Source organism: Rhipicephalus sanguineus, chromosome 1 (assembly GCF_013339695.2).
Source record: "Rhipicephalus sanguineus isolate Rsan-2018 chromosome 1, BIME_Rsan_1.4, whole genome shotgun sequence".
In the NCBI taxonomy this organism is placed as follows: Eukaryota; Metazoa; Arthropoda; class Arachnida; order Ixodida; family Ixodidae; genus Rhipicephalus; species Rhipicephalus sanguineus.
Window position 1 is genome coordinate 172,868,706 of NC_051176.1, and position 19,872 is coordinate 172,888,577.

Consider the following 19,872-nt stretch of genomic DNA (forward strand, 5'->3'; position numbering starts at 1 on the left):
GTGTGCGTTTTCTTTTTTAATTTTTACTGTGAATCGCAGCGAGATGCGAGACTAATCTACCTCCGTTTCACATGCGTTCATGTTCTCGTGCTTTGTGCATCGTGCAGACGCCACCCCTTACAACGAAACTAATTTTCTACCCCGTTCCAGCGCTCACTAGGCTCATTTATCCTCCTGCGTCTAACTAGATGTTCATGCCGCACATCGCTAGTCTCGCGTCCATACAAATGTCACAGCTTTCGTGCTCAGTAATAGGTTGAAAGCCAAGTGATTGGCGAGGGCGCATTCAGAATAACTTGCAGAGATGAAGCGCAAAGAACGCCGCCACAACACTGTTCGCGTCTCGGGGGCTCGGGCTGATTCGGGCACGTCATGCGCTCATGACGCTGAGTGCATGACGTGTTCATGTGTATGCATCATGTGATCCTCCCGCTCGCGTGCCACAGAGGGCAGGGAAGGGATTTGGCTTGCGAAGGCTACACGGTGCGAGCGGCAAGGGTTTCAAGCTCGCCTCCTCGCATCATAGTTTCGCGCCGCCTCAAAACATTGGTTTTCTCAGCTTTTAATGGACCGATTAGAAAAATTCTTGTGACATAATGTTCCTTAATGGGTGCGCAACAACTTCCAGTGTCTAAGTAAAATTCGTTATGTCACCTGGTGAGGGGCCTTTTAAGTATGAACCAACTCGCCCAAGTATCCGTTTTAACTCTTGAATGCAAGTTTCAACTCCAGGCTTACTAATAAGCAATATGCACCAGCTGATTAAAGGGACTATAAAACAAACACAAAGTCTGTTTAAAATGAACAGTATTCCATAAGGATTACAGATATACTGATCTTGACAACAAGAAAGTTGCAGACCAACCAACTTTCCCAGTAACCCTGGCAATGACACAATGCCAGCATTGAAGCAGACTGCCTTGGGCTTGCAAAATAACAACATTCATGATATGTTACTTACTAAACATTAGCAGCAGCAAAAAAGCAATAGCACATACCCAAAAAAATAAGTAAATAAAATTCAATGCACACAAAACACAAGAAACACAATATAGTTAACAAAATTTACACTGCAAGCAGCTGGCATTGTTTCACTTTTAATCACGTGCTAACACTGAGACAGTAGGCTCCCAACATAAATGACTTTCCATGAGGTTATTTCACCATCAGTGTCTGTTGTTGGAAATAAGTTGCTTAAGGTTGACTTCCCCACAGCGATGGCACAAAACATAACACCTAATGTGATGCACTGCACCGTGCTTGCTATGTCGCAAAATTTTCATAAATGTGCTGGATATAATGGCAATCCAAAACCACTTAACAAAACCAAACAGACTAAAATCTGGACAGGTGTACCAAAGGAATCTGTACTTGTCTAGGCTATGCCTTGAAGAGTTAGTAACAATACATTTCTACACACTAGAAAAAAATTTGTCTGTAAGCTGACATTTTCTTTAAATAAACAATGCAACATGAACGACATTGATCAAAACATTGAATGCAGGCAGCATTCACCAATTGTTCCGTGATCCAAAACATGCATGTAAGCGAACATAGGTAGCATCCACCATTGACAACAGGGGGGCTATTTTTTACGTGTTCTGTGACAGAACCGAACGAAACGTCACGAGAGGACGAGAGGAAGCAAACAGCCAATAGGCAAGCTGAGAAAATTCAAAAATGTCTTCAATGCATGAAGAAATACAGAATTATTATAGCTGAACATCAATATTGGGAGGCGTTCTTTTTCAAAGCTTGAAATTGAAGAGCGTGATGACTTTAACAATTTATTTGTGTTAATGTCTTGAGTGGGCGCTAGGTGGTGCCGCAACTTCACGAGTCGTTCGGTGGTGGGGGCTGGCTGCGATTTTCGCTAACTATCGGCGTGGGATTGGAGTAAACTAGACACAAAGTAGGCTAATTCCATTCTATGGCCCCAGTGCTAAAGCTTCGATCCAATCCAAGTCGTCCAGAGACTGTTCTGTATCTGTTCTATCGAACAGAATGGTGCCTCCATCTGTTCTGTGCCCATTCTTTGCCAAAATGATTGACAGCACTGCCTTTTCCAGTTGCTATCCTCATGTCTGACCATCAGACAAGCCTCGACCAATCTCGTGCGGCTCCCTCTCACCCTCCTGTGACGTTTCATTCCGTTCTGTCACACAACACATACAAAATAGCTCCCCAGTATTTTTGTTTATCCAGCAGCAGTAGCTGTGCTAATTTATTAGCTGGAGTATCTCATGGTCTATTTCTACAATAATTAGCATTAATCCATGATGTGTTCAGCAAATTTAGTGATAACTTCAAATACAAATCATTATAATTATTTTTAATTTAAATAATGATGGTACCCTTTTGTAGCAAGAAACTATAGGTAGAATTTGTAGAAACCAAGTTTCATGGAGAGCAACTGTATTCAGTGTTACGTAGTTCACCTGACACATGCAAAATATAAGCATAATAACCTAAAATTAAAAACAAGCACAAAAAGCAGTTATAGCAACTAAAATATATGAAAAAATAAGGTTGTCATGGAATGACTAAGATGTATGCACTGCAGGACAAAATATAATGCTACACTTTTCAAATATTGGTCATACACGTATGTGTAGACAAGCTTCCCTAAAAAGGACCCACAGCCTCTGTATCCCAATAAAGAGATAGAAGTAGGTGCAATATTATATACATATGAACATACACAAAGAAAGGGAGCATGCAAACAAATTGTAGCACACCACAATCAGGTTATTTTGCATGCCAGCTGCAGTAGACAGCGAGAAGAGAACAGGGCATAGACACTCTAATTAAACAAAGCTCTTTTCAAAAATATTGTGAAAAATATGCAGATAACTGTGACTGTGTCCTATAAAGAAACAAGCATCATAGCCATCACCCATAACAAACTTTATCATGCCACATTGGCCAACATTGTTACCCCAACTTGCAGAACATTTTTTAAATGCTATTGCTTTATAACCACTCCCCACTTTGCCATATGGCCCTTAGGGCATTATGTAAAGAAATTAATGTATAAATAAAAAATTTTACTCTGATGACTCAGCGATAACTGAAAGAGTGCTGGCACAATTCATCATTTACAGTAGGAGCTATGCCTGGCTATGCATGGTGGATTATAGCTCGATCTCTCATTTAAATGATTAGGCATATGTATTGATGTAATATCTCTTGCATGCTTACTAAGTGCACCTATGTTACCTCCATAACACAAGTTCAATTTTAATAACACATCAGTAAAATGCATAAATTTTACCAAAAATGTGTTTCCAGCCAAGTGTCCTCCTTTAGAATGAGCCTTTAAAGCTTCAGCATAAAAAAAAAAATGAGCATGAAAAAGATCCCTGGTTAAATTATGGGGTGGAATTGCCGGAAGAGTGTTTGGAGCAATTAGCAGAAAGGTAGTTAATGGGGTGGGCAGGAGGACATTTTTGCATCTGCATATTTTAATTTTAGAGCAGCTAGTATTTATAAAGCACTTCACATCTGGACAAACTAAATAAATTATCTCAATTTTTTACATGTTTCTTTTTTCTTTTTGGGTTAATTCCTGCCATGTTTTTAAAAGCTCTTCTTACAGAACCAGTTTAAGAGGGTGTAAAAGATTTTTGTCTACAAGTTTGTGGTGTTTATAAGATATGGCGAAGTTCCTGTTCCAACTCCTATAGTTCAAACTAGCAAATAACTTAAATTCCATATTGAGTCCCATCAAAGTAGCAGACATAAACTGAAAAATTTTTCAGTGTTTGAATGCTTCAAGTTGCAAGACCGTTACTCTCTGCAAAATTCACATTCTTGCTTATCACAGAAATATGATGCCTAAACACCGACCTATATTTTGTTAGAATGCGGTACATGTAATTCCATTATTTTTTTTTTACTTCTTTCCACGGCATGCTCAGGCTACTCCAGTGCATGCTAGAGGGATTTCTATATACTGCGTGCTGACAAGGACCACTACATGGCAAAAGGTATGACAGCAGACTTTCAACTCCATCACTGCTGTTGCACTGTTTGTTACAAAATGCTTTGTAAACAAGCCTGTTGTTGACCACTAATAATGATATTGTGAACTTACAAGTGTTCTATTCTCTCATGGATGTGGCCTCCAGAAGTGCAAGTAAGTACAGGAGTGGTACCAGTATGTACAAGCAAGTATGTACAGGAGTGGTCAAAAGTTCCCAGGCCGCTATCCCATTTAATCCTATGGCAACGCTGCCTGGAAACTTTGACCACCCCTGCATCTATCCTCGGTGTCATGCTAACAGATGAGAATGGGTGCCAATTGTGTGCGAGACTACAGCTTCAAGAGCACTACCATTGTCATACTGTCGCGATATCACCCACATGCACGTCTCACACGTCCAGGTTTAGAAGGTATCAGGAGATGCTAGTCAGCTTAATAGTTGAAGTGACAAAGTTAAATGAACACACCATCAAATGAGCACTATTCAATCAAGTGCAGTGGCAGGCACAGTTCATGAATGGAGTGTTAAAAGGACTTCACAGCTACTCTGAGCATTTGGCTGCTACAGCAACAAAGCTAAACCAATGCGCTGTCAAGCTCAATTCAATAAGCTATAATGGAAGTTAAGGTATGTGTGCCATGCAAATGCTCTCACGTAACTTAGACCATCACTGTAGGTGGATTCTGTCAGATTTCTATGGGGCCATCACATTGGGGTCAGAAAGCCACGCAGGCCAAAATAGGTAGGTGTAGCCAAAAAAATGCTCTCACATTTAATACAACTAGTACACCGCTACAGTGTTTTGTGCAAGTCACACATACAACGTTCAAAGATTTGCATTTACGTTTTACAATATGTACTGGGGCCGCCATTGGCTAAGCAACTGCACACTATTAAAACAGGTTCAATGATTCGAATGACTTAAAACAATTGGCACACTAAAAGGAGGACATTGAATTTCATTCTGTTTCTAGTATTTATTGCATTTTTTGTTTTTGCTATATTATGTATCTCACTTGTATTCCACCCTGCTGTTGAAAATGCTCTTTACTGCATGCACTAACAGGATGTTCCATTTACAGCTTTGTGATCTGGGACTTCCTTCTGCATCTTTATATGCCCTATTTTGTAACTCAATAAAACATCATTCTGATTCTGAAAGGTCTCATTTGATTTAGTTGCCATAAAGCCATCCAATCTAACCAAACAGTCTTCCGGTGCTGGCTGACTGGTCACACAGAAGCTTGCTTGGTCTAACAAACCTGTTCACATGAAATGCTACTGCACCTATCTGTGTGTTGGTGTCTCACAGTAAAGTATGAATACACACAATACTACTCTTAATTAAATCATCAACACAAACACAACTTAGTGGGCACACTAATACGGTAGCACATTACTGCAGGCGAATGCTGCAGTACGCAGGCTGGAATGCCACAAGACATGACTAACTACAACGAGTCCAAATATTCTGCGTAGGAATTATGAAAGCTCACTGAAAATGCATGAACATGAAGTGTGGGAAATGTGGATAAGTGGTGTTCACATGCTCTCACCGTGAACGACCGTGTAAACAAAGTTATAAAATTTGACGGGAGATGCAGCAGTGCACCAGGTACAAATTTTGTAATAGTACTATAACTTATTATCAAGCTTATAACCTGATTATTTTGTACAGTGCAATGAACACATAGAAAAGGAGCCCTATACAATGCATAATATGCCTTATGCACTGTGCTGATACTACACGGAGATAACGTTGTGCAAGCTGTGTAATCGAACTTCACAAGGTGCACGCTAAGATAGGAAGGTAGAGCCCACGTGAAGATAACTTCAGAAATTCTTTTTGCTTAAATACTTTATGAGGACACCTCTTACGATCACCTCACACTGTTGACACTAAAAAGAAACGCTAATCACTCAAGACTGAAAAAGCCTTGCTTCAAAAGTCTATGTTAACTCGATGGCGATAGGTAATTACAAGATAACGACGGTCAAGATCCACATCTCAATTTTGTCCCAAACCCTAGCACCAGTACGTCAGTGTGATGCCACATATTTCAAGCTAATTTTTTGTATTTAGGAAATTATGACTCCGTAAATATCCTTCAAACTTGCTCTTTTATAATACAATATATAGGTAGCCCTTCTTACTGACAACAAATAACCTACACCCAAGCAGACACCCTTAAAATGCATGGTCTTTTTTTCAAGCTGGTGCAGAAACTTCAAGGTGGTGACCCCACCAGTCTTTTGCCTTTGCACCTTTCTTGGCTTACCAAGCTTCCTCACACAGGAGTGGCTTTTTCGGTATTGTAGAAAGCCTTTCAACAATACTCAGAGATTCACATAAGCCTTGTTCCAATTCTTAAAAATTTTGAGCAAGTTAGTTGGCTCATGACAAAAATGTCCATTTTTTTTTTATATGTGATATACATACCATAAGAACTATTCGATTCCAAATTATTCTAACAAGTTACTATTCACTTCAAATTTACTTTGACCCTCAAATTTATTTTTCGTTCATCCCTATAGAAATCTATTTTTCGTTCATCCTATTACTAGTACAAGACACATTAGTTTTTTTCTTTAGCATCCTTTTAAGTTATGTTAACCTGACTCAATGCTCCCACTATCACATTTGAAGTGCCCCATTTATAGGTGTGTGTGGAGTCAGCATTGTGTTTCTGTGACTGAGAGGTACTACTCATGTAGCATAATGTTTCTATGCTGTGTTTTCTGAAAAATTTTACTTACGACAGTGCGTACTATGAGCAACCACTGTCAAAGTAGAAAGCCTGGTTGTAAATTATGATTTAACACTGTGCATATCAGATTGATCTATTCTGAGTATCCCCCAGTACTATTCATCTAACGAGCAAAGCCATATGAGCCATGATAACTCATATGACTATTCTGGACCGAAAAACAGCAGAAGTTTGAGAGAAGGTGGAAGCTTGAAGGTATGCAAAATTTGTCAACAGGGCTGTCGCTGGAGCCGATGTTTCGACAAGTGGACTTCAAGGCCGCAGCCTTGAAGAAGACAAGTCCACTTGTCGAAACGTCGGCTCGAGCACCCGCCCCCTGTTTACGAATTTTGCATACCATTCTGGACCGAATATTTCATACCCACTCTTTTTGTACCACTAGCATATTACAGCCATCACCTGTGACAGCACCACACATGTGCTGGAAGTTGCTGGAAAGTGATTCAGGCCAACTTGAGACAACAGGTGAGCAGCCAGCTGTGTTACTACATTTGCTTCCATGGGTCTGCACTGCTGACACCTGATGAGGCCCCTATAGGCCAATCTATGACATCCACACAAGAGCAGCGAATATGCAGCTAAACATGCAGTCTTCTTCATGAAGACAACACTCCCAATACCTTGCTACGACTTGCAAATGCAGCAAAATCAGGAAGCTACACTACATGCAGATATTTTATACATTTATATGCAAAAGAAATAAAGCCATAACCATGAACTCCTCCCAACATTAAAAATCTGCTTCTTGGAAGAATAGTGAGCCATTGGCTTAATCAGCCTCCAATCTCAGTACAAACCCCGAATTTACAACCGCTTATAATTTTTAAACAGTGATGATATGCAGTAACTTAAGACAGGGGCATAGTGAATATCACTGCGATGTAATGTCTTAAGTTTAGCACAGGAAAACTAAACACATTTCCTGCAAAGACAAGCAACAATAGTTAAAACACAGGTAGGGTTCAGCATTTTTTGTTTTTGTTTTCATAAAATTCAGCATACTTTCTCTTTTCCCAGTTCAAACCAATAGCTTAAAATTAGAGCTGTGCGAATAGCAAAATTTTGGGTGCGAAGCGAATTCGAATAATAAAGATTGAGTGCGAATCGAATCGAATAATTTTCGAATAATTTTTGAATATTTCTCAAACATTTTTCGAATAATTCGAAGTGAAATTACAGAAAAAGTTGCAGAGAATCCCTAAGTATGTTTTTGTGAGATAGCAACATGAAAGTGTTTCTTTTCACTAGGTTGATGAAGCGCTGGTGGGGTCATATTTCATAATTGTCTTTCTTATCAAGAATGAGGCAATGCAGAGGCCGAATTGTATTTATGTGCTTGACTTGGTGCAACCAAAGTGTTGCCGACAACACTTTACACGTGATAGGCAGAGATGCCATTTCCTCAGCCTCTCCTCCTCTTTAAACTTCTGTGGAAGCCCAACTGATGTGGCGGACAAGGGTGTGCTCCCTTCAAGTCCGGAGTTCCAAATCTGCCTCGTAGACGTCGATATATAAGAACATCTGAAATTTTGGATGCTAAAAAGCTTCGGCGTCCGATTTTTCGACCTCCCTGCCCAATTTTCAGGTCCAAAACAGCATTAATTGAGCCCCCAACTCTGCCACATCTTTCATCTCCATATTGGAACCAGCGTTTTCTTGAGTTAATACACTTGCGACCGTAGCGGAGCTTGAAAGGCAGCTTTGCCGCAATACGGGGGTGTGATGAGGTGAAGCATATTGAAAATCTAGGGACCTCTTCCAAACGGACGTTGACTGTCTCTTGGCTAAGTTCGACCGTAACAGAGCTTGAAAGGCAGCTTTGCCGCAATACGGGAATGTGATGAGGTGAAGCATATTGAAAATCTAGGGACCACTTTTAATGGGACTTTGTTTCTTGGCTAAGTTCGACCGCAACGGAGCTTGAAAGGCAGCTTTGCCGCAATACGGAAATGTAATGAGGTGAAGCATATTGAAAATCCGAAGGGGTCACTTTCAACCGGACGACTGCATTTGTCTTTGGGAAGTTCGAATAGTTCGAATAGTAAAATTTCAGTGCGAATCGAATCGAATAGCAAACACTATTCAAAAAATATTCGAAATTTCGAATATTCGCACACCCCTACTTAAAATGTAAGAGATAAAAATGATGAAATGAGGCTAACAAAAAAAAAAACAGTTAAAATAATATTGTACCCCGACTACCTGTGAGGACTAACTGCAATGCTGCTGAACTTGGTGATATCAAGGTTGCACTTCACAATAACATACCTTTACTATATCCTGTATTCATTAAAGCACATATATTCATTACACGCCAATATCAGTAAGAGGGACGGTAAGTTAGATTTATTCCACTGTATCTGATAAACTTGTTACATTCAAGTCTGCTATGTTGAGGTTCAACTGTAGTAGCCTCTTTCCATGAATATGAAACTGAATTAAGTGCCTCTTACTGTCAGCTGGTGGACTAAGGAACATGGACGTTGGCAGGATCTTGTCTTGGGGGGCGCAAACCCGTGTTGCATCAAGGTGGGGAGGGGGATGGGGAGCAAGTGCCCCTTTTGCACCCCTCTGCTGACTCCCATGCCAAAGAATGCAGCTCCACTTTGCTGCACTCAACTCCAACCACACATCAATGACAGGCACTCTGAACTGTGTATATTTCATTCCTTTTTTATCACCTTGACGAGAGCGTAACCCAATGTGCTACACTCAGACATCACCACCAATAATATGCTTATGAACAAGGTAACCACAGTTACAAAAATAAGTCTCAGAGGAGTAATGTTTGCACTCCCTTTCTTTAACCAGGTTGTACATTATGTCATTATCATCAGTCCTGCCAATATGAGTAAGAATGAGCAATTGACAATTTGAGTGCACACAGAACTTTCAAAGAAAAATGTTAGCTCAGGGCAAACTCTAAATCAAGAACATGTGAAATGCACAAATGTTTTCACACAATTGCTGCATTAAAAGTTGTAAAATTACAGCTTCAAATTTCATGATCTCTGAATTTTTGGCAACTTGCTCGAAATAACTAACAGACTAAATATTTTGCTGCACAGAATAAAATACATACATTGGTACCCATATAACAGAATTACTAACCCACAAGTCATTTCATCTCTACTGATATTATTCTCCTTTTGTTTTTGAACATTTTTCATTTTAAAAAGTTTGGCGCATGTTCATTGGGAGAAGCTGTTTCCATTTTTTTTTGCGTAGACCCTCACTTACAGTAGCTGTTGCAAAAGGAAAGATACTGAAGCTAAATAGCCATGACTTAAAGTAAATCAAATTTGGAAGCAACAGGATATGATATCCTGGTGAGATGCAATGTCTACACATATGTGGATGCAGCTTGTTTTTGCCAGTTCTTTGGACTAGTGGCCAAGAAAGAGCAAGATACATGGCACATAGGATGAATTGAACCTTATACACAGACAATGTGTCTTAATTTAACCTCAAGTATTGCACATGACTGTAGCCAATCACTTTCATGAAGGCATTACGATGTTAGACGGGTCGTACAACGGGCTGCGTTTCAGGACGAAGGTCGAAAGCATAATTTTTCTTTGCTCGGAATGAATAAAACAGAAAACAAATTGCGCATGCATAATAGTGCCTACGATTTGGTTCATTTTATGCAAAAATGGAACATGACTGGCTGCAGAAAATTAAATATATAATTGCATGCTAATTACAATTAATTATTGAAACTTGCAAAAACAACATTATTTATTCATTTTCTTTCTTGGAATGTAATATCGAAGTACTTGGAATTATGTTGTGCAAATTTGACACATTTCATGACAGTCCATCATAATTTGCACCTGAAGGAATATTATCATGAAGCTTTGATCATGTGGCATCTACTTTTTCAGAAGCAGTTAGTGAAGGTGTGGGTTGAGAACATGTATAACACACAGCGCCTGCTTGTGCTGGATCAGGTGGCAAAACAAACGACTTAGGAGACAAATAACACTTTAAAAGAACACGAACATTGTTCAAAATCCACTTGCCTGCACTAGCTGGCCGACATCAATAAACTGCCCAAATTTCAGGTTTCAGTGAAGACTTGACAAGCACCCTCATAATTCCTACTTTTTTTAAAATGTCTGCTGGCTTTTGACGAATATTTGCTCAAAAGTCAATTGACAGGTATGAGCATATTCTGTTTTTAAAAATAATATGAAGTTTGAGAAAATGTAGAAATAATAATGCTATTCCAAATTTCATATTTATTCATTTTCAAAAAGATGATATGCTAATATCTGTTTTCATTTAGCTGAGTGTTTTATCCAGCTAGAACATTTTCCCGTGTCGCCAGTCTGCACAGGGCCTAGTAAAAAAAATTACTTACTTGCTATAATTGTTTCTCACAGCTATGTACCACTCAGAAATATGAAGGTGCATTTGAAGACAAAGCTGGCAGCAATTCAAGATCAAAAGTACTCAATGCATTAAAGCTGATGGCAGAAACAAACATATAACAGGCTTACAATTTCCAATTGTAGCAAGTGGAACAAGAAAATGTATTGCAATCAGACCGAAACCTACCATTTCACATAATGTTCAACTTCAGCCAGATTTACACAACCAAAATACTTAAGAGATTGAGTTTAAAAAAAGGTATTTACTTGTCATAATTAGGTGCAGTCTTCAAAAAGTGCAGCTTTTGCTAAGCTGACAAATAGCACTTATTGTATAACAGTGAGGATGCAAGGAAAGCTTTGCCTGTGGGATTGATATTTGCAACAAGTCAAGTGTGGATCCCGCTTTATAAACTGAGCAATATATCATAAGTCATATGCGACAGCCACAACTTTCCCTGTCCTATGGTGTGACAAAGTCAGCAAAAATTGTGGCATCTAATGATCAGCATGTGACTAATGGCATGCACACCAAGCTGCATTTTACGTAACTACTAACAGCACATCTGAATTAAAAATGTTCACCCTTGCCTTTAAATTGTGCCATCTGTGACGGAAATGCATAACATTGGGGAAAAAAAAATACAGGCCATGATGCCCTTGAAAGAATGCTCACCTGACGCAGGACTGCTTCTGCCGCGTCAGGGTGGATGTAGCTGAACTGGGGACATCATCGTTTGAAATACGAATCAGGTCAGATCGTTTGGAATGGCGCATCTTGGGTGAAGCAGCAGGAGTGTCCACAGGTGAATTCTCTTCACTTGTGCTGATGTTGTCAGAAGCTACTTCCCGATACTCTGGAAGTCGCAAGTTGTTATGTAACATCATTAAGGAAAACAGAATACTCAAAGGCAGACTTATTCCAAAAGGAGTAGGTTCAATATGTCAATCACAAAGCAATTATATTAAATTGGACACTAAAATTTTATTACCTTGTACCGGGTGCATGACAAGTTGAGAGAAAGCTCCATGGAGGGATGAGAAAAGGAATTTGACCTAAAACATGGAGACTGCTATTTTTTTCCCACAAAAATGAAGGCAATAAAAAATTTTTTGAAAAGCAAATGTTCGTACATTGTAAAGCTACATTGTAAAGCTACATTGTACATAGCTACATTGTAAAGGCATTTGCTGTACGCTAGCGTAAAGGCCAACCATCACATCAGTTCAAAGACCCCGAGTGTGAGCGACATGCTCCAAGCAATGCGCAGGAGAGGCAGACGCATTAGACAGTGCTGGAGAGGATACCTTCACTATAGCGTCCCTTTTCTTCGCTACAACATCTAGTTTCCTTCCTAGCCTCCAATACAAGCCCCTTGATGCTTGGCTAAAGCGTTCATAAAAGCACAGAAGTCCACTTGCAGGACATCCACTTATACTGACAGAAAAGAGCCAGTTAGCTACCCCATATTTCCACTTGTAAAATTGTGCAAGAAACATTAATTATTGCTACATTTCTAAAAAGATTCTGAATGAATGAGATGGCAATACTTCTGCTACAATGTCAATTCTTGACTTATTCTTGACATAAAATGAACTCATACTGTATTAATTTTATTAACTTGTATGAGTTCATTATGCCATGTGATCAAAATTATGCTTTATGGTTTTCTTAAGATTATCAACTGGGAGGTACGTGAAGGCATAAACTATTTTATCTGAGTTTTCAATGGATATGAATTTTCAGGCTGCTGTTTCAGCAGTGTCGTTTATCCCATGTGCCATACAGATTTACCTTATAGCCTCTGCCACAGAAAGTCCCTTTTACGCTGAGGCTGGCTTAGACTCCCATTGCTACCTACATTTAAAATGTCAATGTTTATCTACCCTGTCACTGTATTAACGCCCCACCCCCCTCTCCCTCCCTCCCCAATAAAACAAAAGCAGCACAGAGTAAGTTTGAAATTTATCACAGACTGTTTCGGAGAATACATTTCATTTTATATTGTTTCCATGTGTGCACAAGGGGGAACGGGGGGGGGGGGGGGAGTTGGCCGCCCCCATAATCATCTAAGGAGGAGGGCGCAAAGTCTGCCCCATACTTTTACTCAGTCAGACCTCTCTCATCATTGTTAAAAGAGAAGGGCCACGCAAGTTTTTTATGATAATGACGGCCAAAGGGCCCTGACGTTGCATTTAAGAACTGTTTATTTGCCAACTTTACTCCTAGAAAGCCATGGACCAAGGGCACACCAATCTGAGAAGCAACTCATCGCCTCATTTTCATTTTTTCATCCATTGTTAAGTGTGTTGTCTGTCCCTCCCTTCCACCCCCCCTCCCGATGGGAAACTCTACAAATAAAGCTTAGAATAACAAGAGAGCTGAGCTAGTTCGTAGGTATTCACATTAAAAGAATGAGCGTGCAAACACGGACGCAAGTCAAGGCAGCACAAACACCGTTTGTGTTGTCTTGACTTCTGTCTTGTGTCCGTGTTCGCGTGGCCACTCTTTTAGAATGAACCTGCAAATAAATTGTGTGGCCTGGGAGAACAAAGTGAGATGGCAATTATTGCTGTCAGCCACCCAATTAACTAATACACTAATGAACTTTTTACTAGCTGCACAAAGTGGCCATGTTTGTATTGAAAAGTTAGAGGCAGTCGTGTTTCCATGCAATCCCACTTGGCAGAATTCTAGCATGTCCATACTCCCAAGATATCCGGCTGCAAAGTTTAACTGCGGTTCATATGAGTACTCATGCAAAGCGGTCAGGATTGGCGCAAAGTTCCTCCTTGATGCGACGAACACTCATTCCTTGATATCGCCAGACAGTAGTAAAAGGGTCAACGTTACCATCTTTGCCTATGCCTTCAACCTTCTGTCATATTGAATGCCACACACAACTGCCGCGGCACATGAGGAAGAAGTTTTGCACCAGTCCTCACTGTCTTGCATGCGTAATCATGCAAACTGCAACTAAACTTTGCAGCCAGATATCTCAGCACGGTCATGCTAGAAGAATTCTTCCAAGTGGAACTGTTTAGAAATACGACTGCCTACAACTTTTCAATGCAAACATGCCTGCTTACTGCAGTCACTAAAAAGTTCATTGTTCAATCTTAGTTAATTGGGTGGCTCACAGCGATAAATATAATCTCATTTTGTGTCCCCCAGATGCATAAGATGTTAGATACTAGTGTATAACTCATACAAATTCTTGCTTATTGTGAACAATTGTTACAAATTACCTTTGTTTCACATGCTTGCTGCTGGAATTTCTTTCCATGCTACTGAAATCGTTGAAGACCCTTTTTTGTTGAGTCCCGGGAAACTTATAAAATGAAATGTATTCTCCAAAACAGTCTATGATAAATTTCAACTCTGCACTGCTTTCGTTTTATTGGGGAGTGAGAAAAATGGGGGGGGGGGGGGGTGTTAGTACAGTGACAGTGTAGACAGACACTGATATTTTAAATATAGTCAGCAATGCTTTCTGTGGCAGAGGCTATAAGGTAAATCTGTAAGGCACATGGAATGGACGACACTGGTGAAACAACAGCCTGAAAATTCATATCCATTGAAAACTCTGATAAAATAATTTAACATACAAAGCTATCCAAGTTCCGGCCATCCATCTCATTTTGATTATGAACATATAAAGAACCTCATAAACATGAGCTCTGGTCAAACCACACATGAAAGTGAAACCAGTATGTATCTGTATGTAGGGTTAAGTCAAACGGAATGGCTTAGTCCTAAAAGGAAGCATGCACCATATCTAAACAGGGCATTCTTGCTCAGAAGACCATGTTTTTTATATGGTAGAACATTGAGGGCCTTATAGGGTTCCTAAACCACCTCCGATATTTTTTTAAATTTCAAGTAAGCATGCGTAGAGAGTTCAGAATGCCGTCACAATCAACAATACCAAAAGCAGCCGTGCTAAGCGCCGCTGGCAAGCCACAAAATCAGAAAACAATCCCCAGGTCCTCTCTGAGCCTTTCCAGTATCGCCAGCACGAGTCGTGACATCACCAACAGCAGATGCTGCTGGTGACATGACAAGAACCTGTTTGTCTGCTAGCAGGTATGCGCGCTCGCTGCTCTTTTTCCCCGCACAGCGAGGAGGAGCACTCGGAGAAGAGGAGAGACGAGCCAACAAACGGAGCGTAACGAAGGAAAGAGCAAAACGAGCGGGACTGCATTTCGATCATCAAACGTGTGTAACTATGCTATTACTACACCATTTCGAAAAATTCTCGTGACTACGTGTTTGTTGTAGACTCTTGCACAGCTGCAACACCAAAACTAAATTTCAACCTCTGAGTGGCTTAGGGGCCCTTTAACTACCAGAAAATGCTCAACACAAAACACATGCTGAAGCATGAATCTAGGGGATATATGCGCCGGTGGCACATATGACAAACTCGTGAAGTTCTTCCCAGTTGTTACTATGGCTTTAATACACAATGGGACACAGGTCGATTATAGACGAGGCAACCTAAAGTTTGAGTGCACGATGCCAGCGGCGGATGCTCCCCTGGTGGGCCACTGAAAACGTCGAAGGTCGTCAGCTCGCCCATGGGAGTGACTGTGCGCTGTCGCGTGCATGTTTTCGGCAGAGCACGTGCTGCCGGTGATTGCGTTCCCAAGTTTCACAGAAAGCCACATCATTCCACAAGTCGGTACACACCATTCTTATGCCGCACAGTGCCACATCAGCCTAGAGAAGATTATAAGCACTGAACTGAACTCTGAAACTGCATATTCAAGGGAAATTCACAGGCAAAACAAGCGCCAAGCTGTACACAAATTCAAGTCGTCATTTATATTGCGCGCCTTATTTTGATCATTGTCGTATGGCAGACCAAGTGGTCCTTACGCATACCGCAATAAAGTTTAGTCGACTCCTCCCATATCGTCGCGCCCATTCAGTACTTCAGGAAAGAGCACACTGGAACACTAGCTGATGTGAAAACCCGTAGTGGTACTGTGCATACCACGAAATATTCAACACAGTGATCGCGATTGCGTATCTGCACTGGTGCTCTCTGATAATCCTACTTGCGGTCTGTGAGCCCGTGTGACAGTCACGTGACAGAACGGGTTCTGTATTGTAGATTCATCACATACATGCACAAATGGCGATTGTATTTTTTATGATTACTAACTCTATTAGCTTATTCTGATAAGCCTCTGAAAGTCCTTGTATCACTTATTGTACGCAGTAGTCACCAAAACAAAGACCATTTTTGACCGTTCTATATATGTCGCTCATCCACTATATGATGACAAACATTTTTGTACCTCGCAAAAGCGGGCGCTCAAGCTACTTAACTTTTCCTTGTTATTTCAAACGCATAAAGAGGCCATATTGGTGCACTGGATATTGCAGCATTCCCTTCTTTCTAGACATTGAGAACTGTGTACAAAGCCATTGTAATTGGTTACAAAAATATCTCGACCGTGTTTCTAAGGCAAAGCAGCACAAAATGTTTCCATGCACTTAAGTGCTGCTAGCCGAAACAGAGTGTCTGTATCTATATCTGTGTGTGTGTGTGTGTGTGTGTGTGTGTGCCTGCGCGCGCGCGCGCGCGTGTGCATGTGCATGCGTGTGTGCGTGCGTGTGTGTGTGTCCACAAATTTTAAAGGGCCCCTCACCAGGCCACATAGCAAATTTTAGTTAGACGCTGGAAGTTGTTGTGTGCCGAATGAAGAGCAGTATGCCGCAAGAATTTTTCAAATCAGTTCATTACGAGCTGAGAAAAACAATAATTTGTAGCGGCGCGAAACCAGGATGCAAGGAGGCGAGTTTCAAACCCTTGCCACTCGCTCCGTGTAGCCTTAGCAAGCCAAATCCTTTCCCTGCCCTCTTCACTTGACACATACGCATGAACACGTCATGCGCATGCATGGTCACGTGCGCATGACGTGCCCGAGCCAGCCCGAGCACGCGAGCGGCGTTGCACGGCCGCTTACTTTATTTTATGTAGCGTGATGTAGCGGCCGTGGGCGTTTTGTCGGCGTTCTCTGTGGTGTACTGCCTGTTTCTGCGGGACGGGCATGAAAGTTGAGACATTTGTACGGGCACGATAGTGGCGGTATCATGAGCCAGTGCCGCATTAACGTTTACTTGGACGCGGTAGAATAAATGAGCATAATGAGTGCTCGAACGCGCCAGAACATTACTTTCGTTTCCAAGGCTGGCGTCTGCTCGATGCGCTAACCGCGGGGACACGAACGCATGGGAAAGGGAGGCACATTAGCCCCGCATCTTGCTGCAATTCACGAAAAAAAAATGAAAAAGACGCACACATTCCCTTTGTGTGTCTCATTATTTCTCTCAAGTTTTATTAATCTATTCAAGCAACAAATTACACAAACTACATATGTCGTGTCAAATAATTATCCCAGTGTCACGTGCAACTGTTGGCGACGTCAGAGCACAGTTGTCTACGTAGAGGAGCGACGTCACAGCACTACCATCTACGTGGGGCCATTTTCTCATGTACGTCATCCCCTCATTCTCTAAAGCGTGCGCCCGGGAGAGGAAGGGCAAGCAGCGTTCACCTTGAAATTTCACCCATTTCCACGGCGCATAGCGTTGCAAATTTTGGCAGACGTGATCGTGAACGCCCAGTGTATGCATTGTGCTCGTTAGCTCAAAATTGTCAAACCTGGTGAGGGGCCCTTTAACAATGTGGGTTCTATGTTGCTCTGAAATGACATAAGAAAGAAAAACAGAAACAGAAGAGAAAGAAAAACAGAAACAGAAAGTCGTGTGTTTTTTCTTCACACTGTTCTACATTCGGAAACCGCAGGGCCAGGAAAACAGCCCACCTCAAACTTGGGGGGAGAACTTATGCGCAAAAACGGAACAGTAAAGCTAGCAAACGCATGCACCTTTCTTGTTTTGCCCTTGTGCATTGGCAACAGCTTGATGAGGGCTAGTTGGTTCATAATTAGAGCAGAGAATAAAACAGCGTGATGAGAACGAGGACAACAAAGGAACGAAGCTCTTGTCCTATCGTCTTCGTTCCCTTGTTGTCCTTGTTCTCGTCGTCGTGTTTCATCCTCTGCCCTTGTGCAGTTCACCCAAAAAATCGTTTACCAAGAAGACCTTCGGGTGGTTTTCAAGCTAAACTCGGGCTCGCACGAATTAGTCCAAGCTAGTTGTGTCATTTATAAACGCCTCTCTCAGATGCGCACACACTTTGAAGCAGGGTGACTAATTAGACTTTTTTCTTTGCCATTTATTTTCATACCGAGTTTGCAGAAGTTCTCGTCATAAATGTTCTGCACGATCACGGTGCCATTTCTTTTCACCATTCTAAAACCATGGCGCACTAATTTATTTTCAACCTTTCATTTTCTCTACCATCTGCGAATTAGCGTCGCCAAATGGGTGGCTTTCTTGGCCAGTCTCTTGACAAACGTGCTATACATCATCTCCATCGACCCCACGAGACCACAACCCGCATTTCAATACAACGCTAGAGCAAGTGCAGCGTGAGCTTAGCGCGCAAGCACGCTCACATGAGCCCCGCGAGCAAGAGCCTGTGCACTACTGCTCGGCACAGCGCGAGAGAACGCGCACGTAGCGCGAGCAGAAAACAAGAGGGGAAAAAAGAGAACGCACGCACGCGCGTGCAGCGAGACAGAATGCATGCAGCCGCAATGTAAACAAACCGCCGGCGGAGTACCGTGCGCGACCGCATAACGAGAATTCCGAAAAAGGGGGGCACATTTCAGAAAGGTGCAGCAGCGCCCCCTGGCCCAGGTTTTCTTATCTATTGCAATTATCATTCTTATCATCATTGCATAATCACACATTCAGTCGCTAGCAATCACCATCTAAATACCTCGCCCCCCCCCCCTCGAAAAAACCTTGACCTATGCCTGCTGTGTTCTGTGAAGTTGCTCACAGTGCAGCGCAATGTCGCGCTGCACTGTGTGCAACTCCACATCACACTGGTAAAATTGGGTCATCCTTTAACTCCAAAATGTAAAACATCACCATACAACTATCACATAACTATACACACTTGAACTGAGAAAGTCTCTATATTCAGGCTAGTCAATAGATAGATGTTGCCCCTTAGGACTACTTCCTTCTTCAGTTCCTGTAACAGGCATGCCATGGCAGCAGAACTTATTGAGTTGCGGCCTACTCAACAATATACAGTAAGAAGAAAGTGAAGGACTCACTGTCAGGATTGAACTGCACGAGCATTGTAATGCTGTCCCTGCACTGCCGAAGAACATTAGCTGCCAGCTGGTAAGTGGCGTTGCGCATGTTTATCCCGCATACCTGTAAACGAATGAGTGTCACTTTCATCACTCTGATAAGGCTACACATCAGTTGGAGCCCCAGCTCAAAGGGCCTGCTCACTTACCTCCAGCAGCTGGTCTCCAACCTGAAGGCTGGCTTGAGCAGCTATGCTATTCTCGGAGACAGAAGACACAAAAATGGTGCCACCAGCACCACATTTAATCTGTATTCCAAGGGGCTCCAGGCTCTTTTCAATCACTATCCTTCGCATGTCACCAGGCTTGGGTCGTCTGCAAAAGCGCTTCTCTTGTCAGCATCACTTCATCATCGAAAGAACCAAAACCCACACTGCATTTTACAGTGTATCTGACATAAGGGCATTAGCCTGTTCTACAAATCCCTGCACTTCAAAAAGCCAAGTGCTAGGTTTACCAGGCCATCTGGATTTGTCGCACACTTGCTTATTCTAT

At 41.7% G+C, this 19,872-nt stretch overlaps 1 protein-coding gene across 1 annotated transcript in view; it reads right to left on the minus strand.

The window, feature by feature from the left end:
- LOC119380257 (disks large homolog 5-like) overlaps window positions 1-19,872 on the minus strand; it is a 154,552-nt gene that overhangs the window by 45,131 nt on the left and 89,549 nt on the right. The window contains 3 exon segments of the mRNA XM_049417805.1: window positions 11,807-11,987; window positions 19,339-19,441; window positions 19,527-19,692. Of these exon segments, the coding sequence (XP_049273762.1) occupies window positions 11,807-11,987; window positions 19,339-19,441; window positions 19,527-19,692 (450 nt within the window).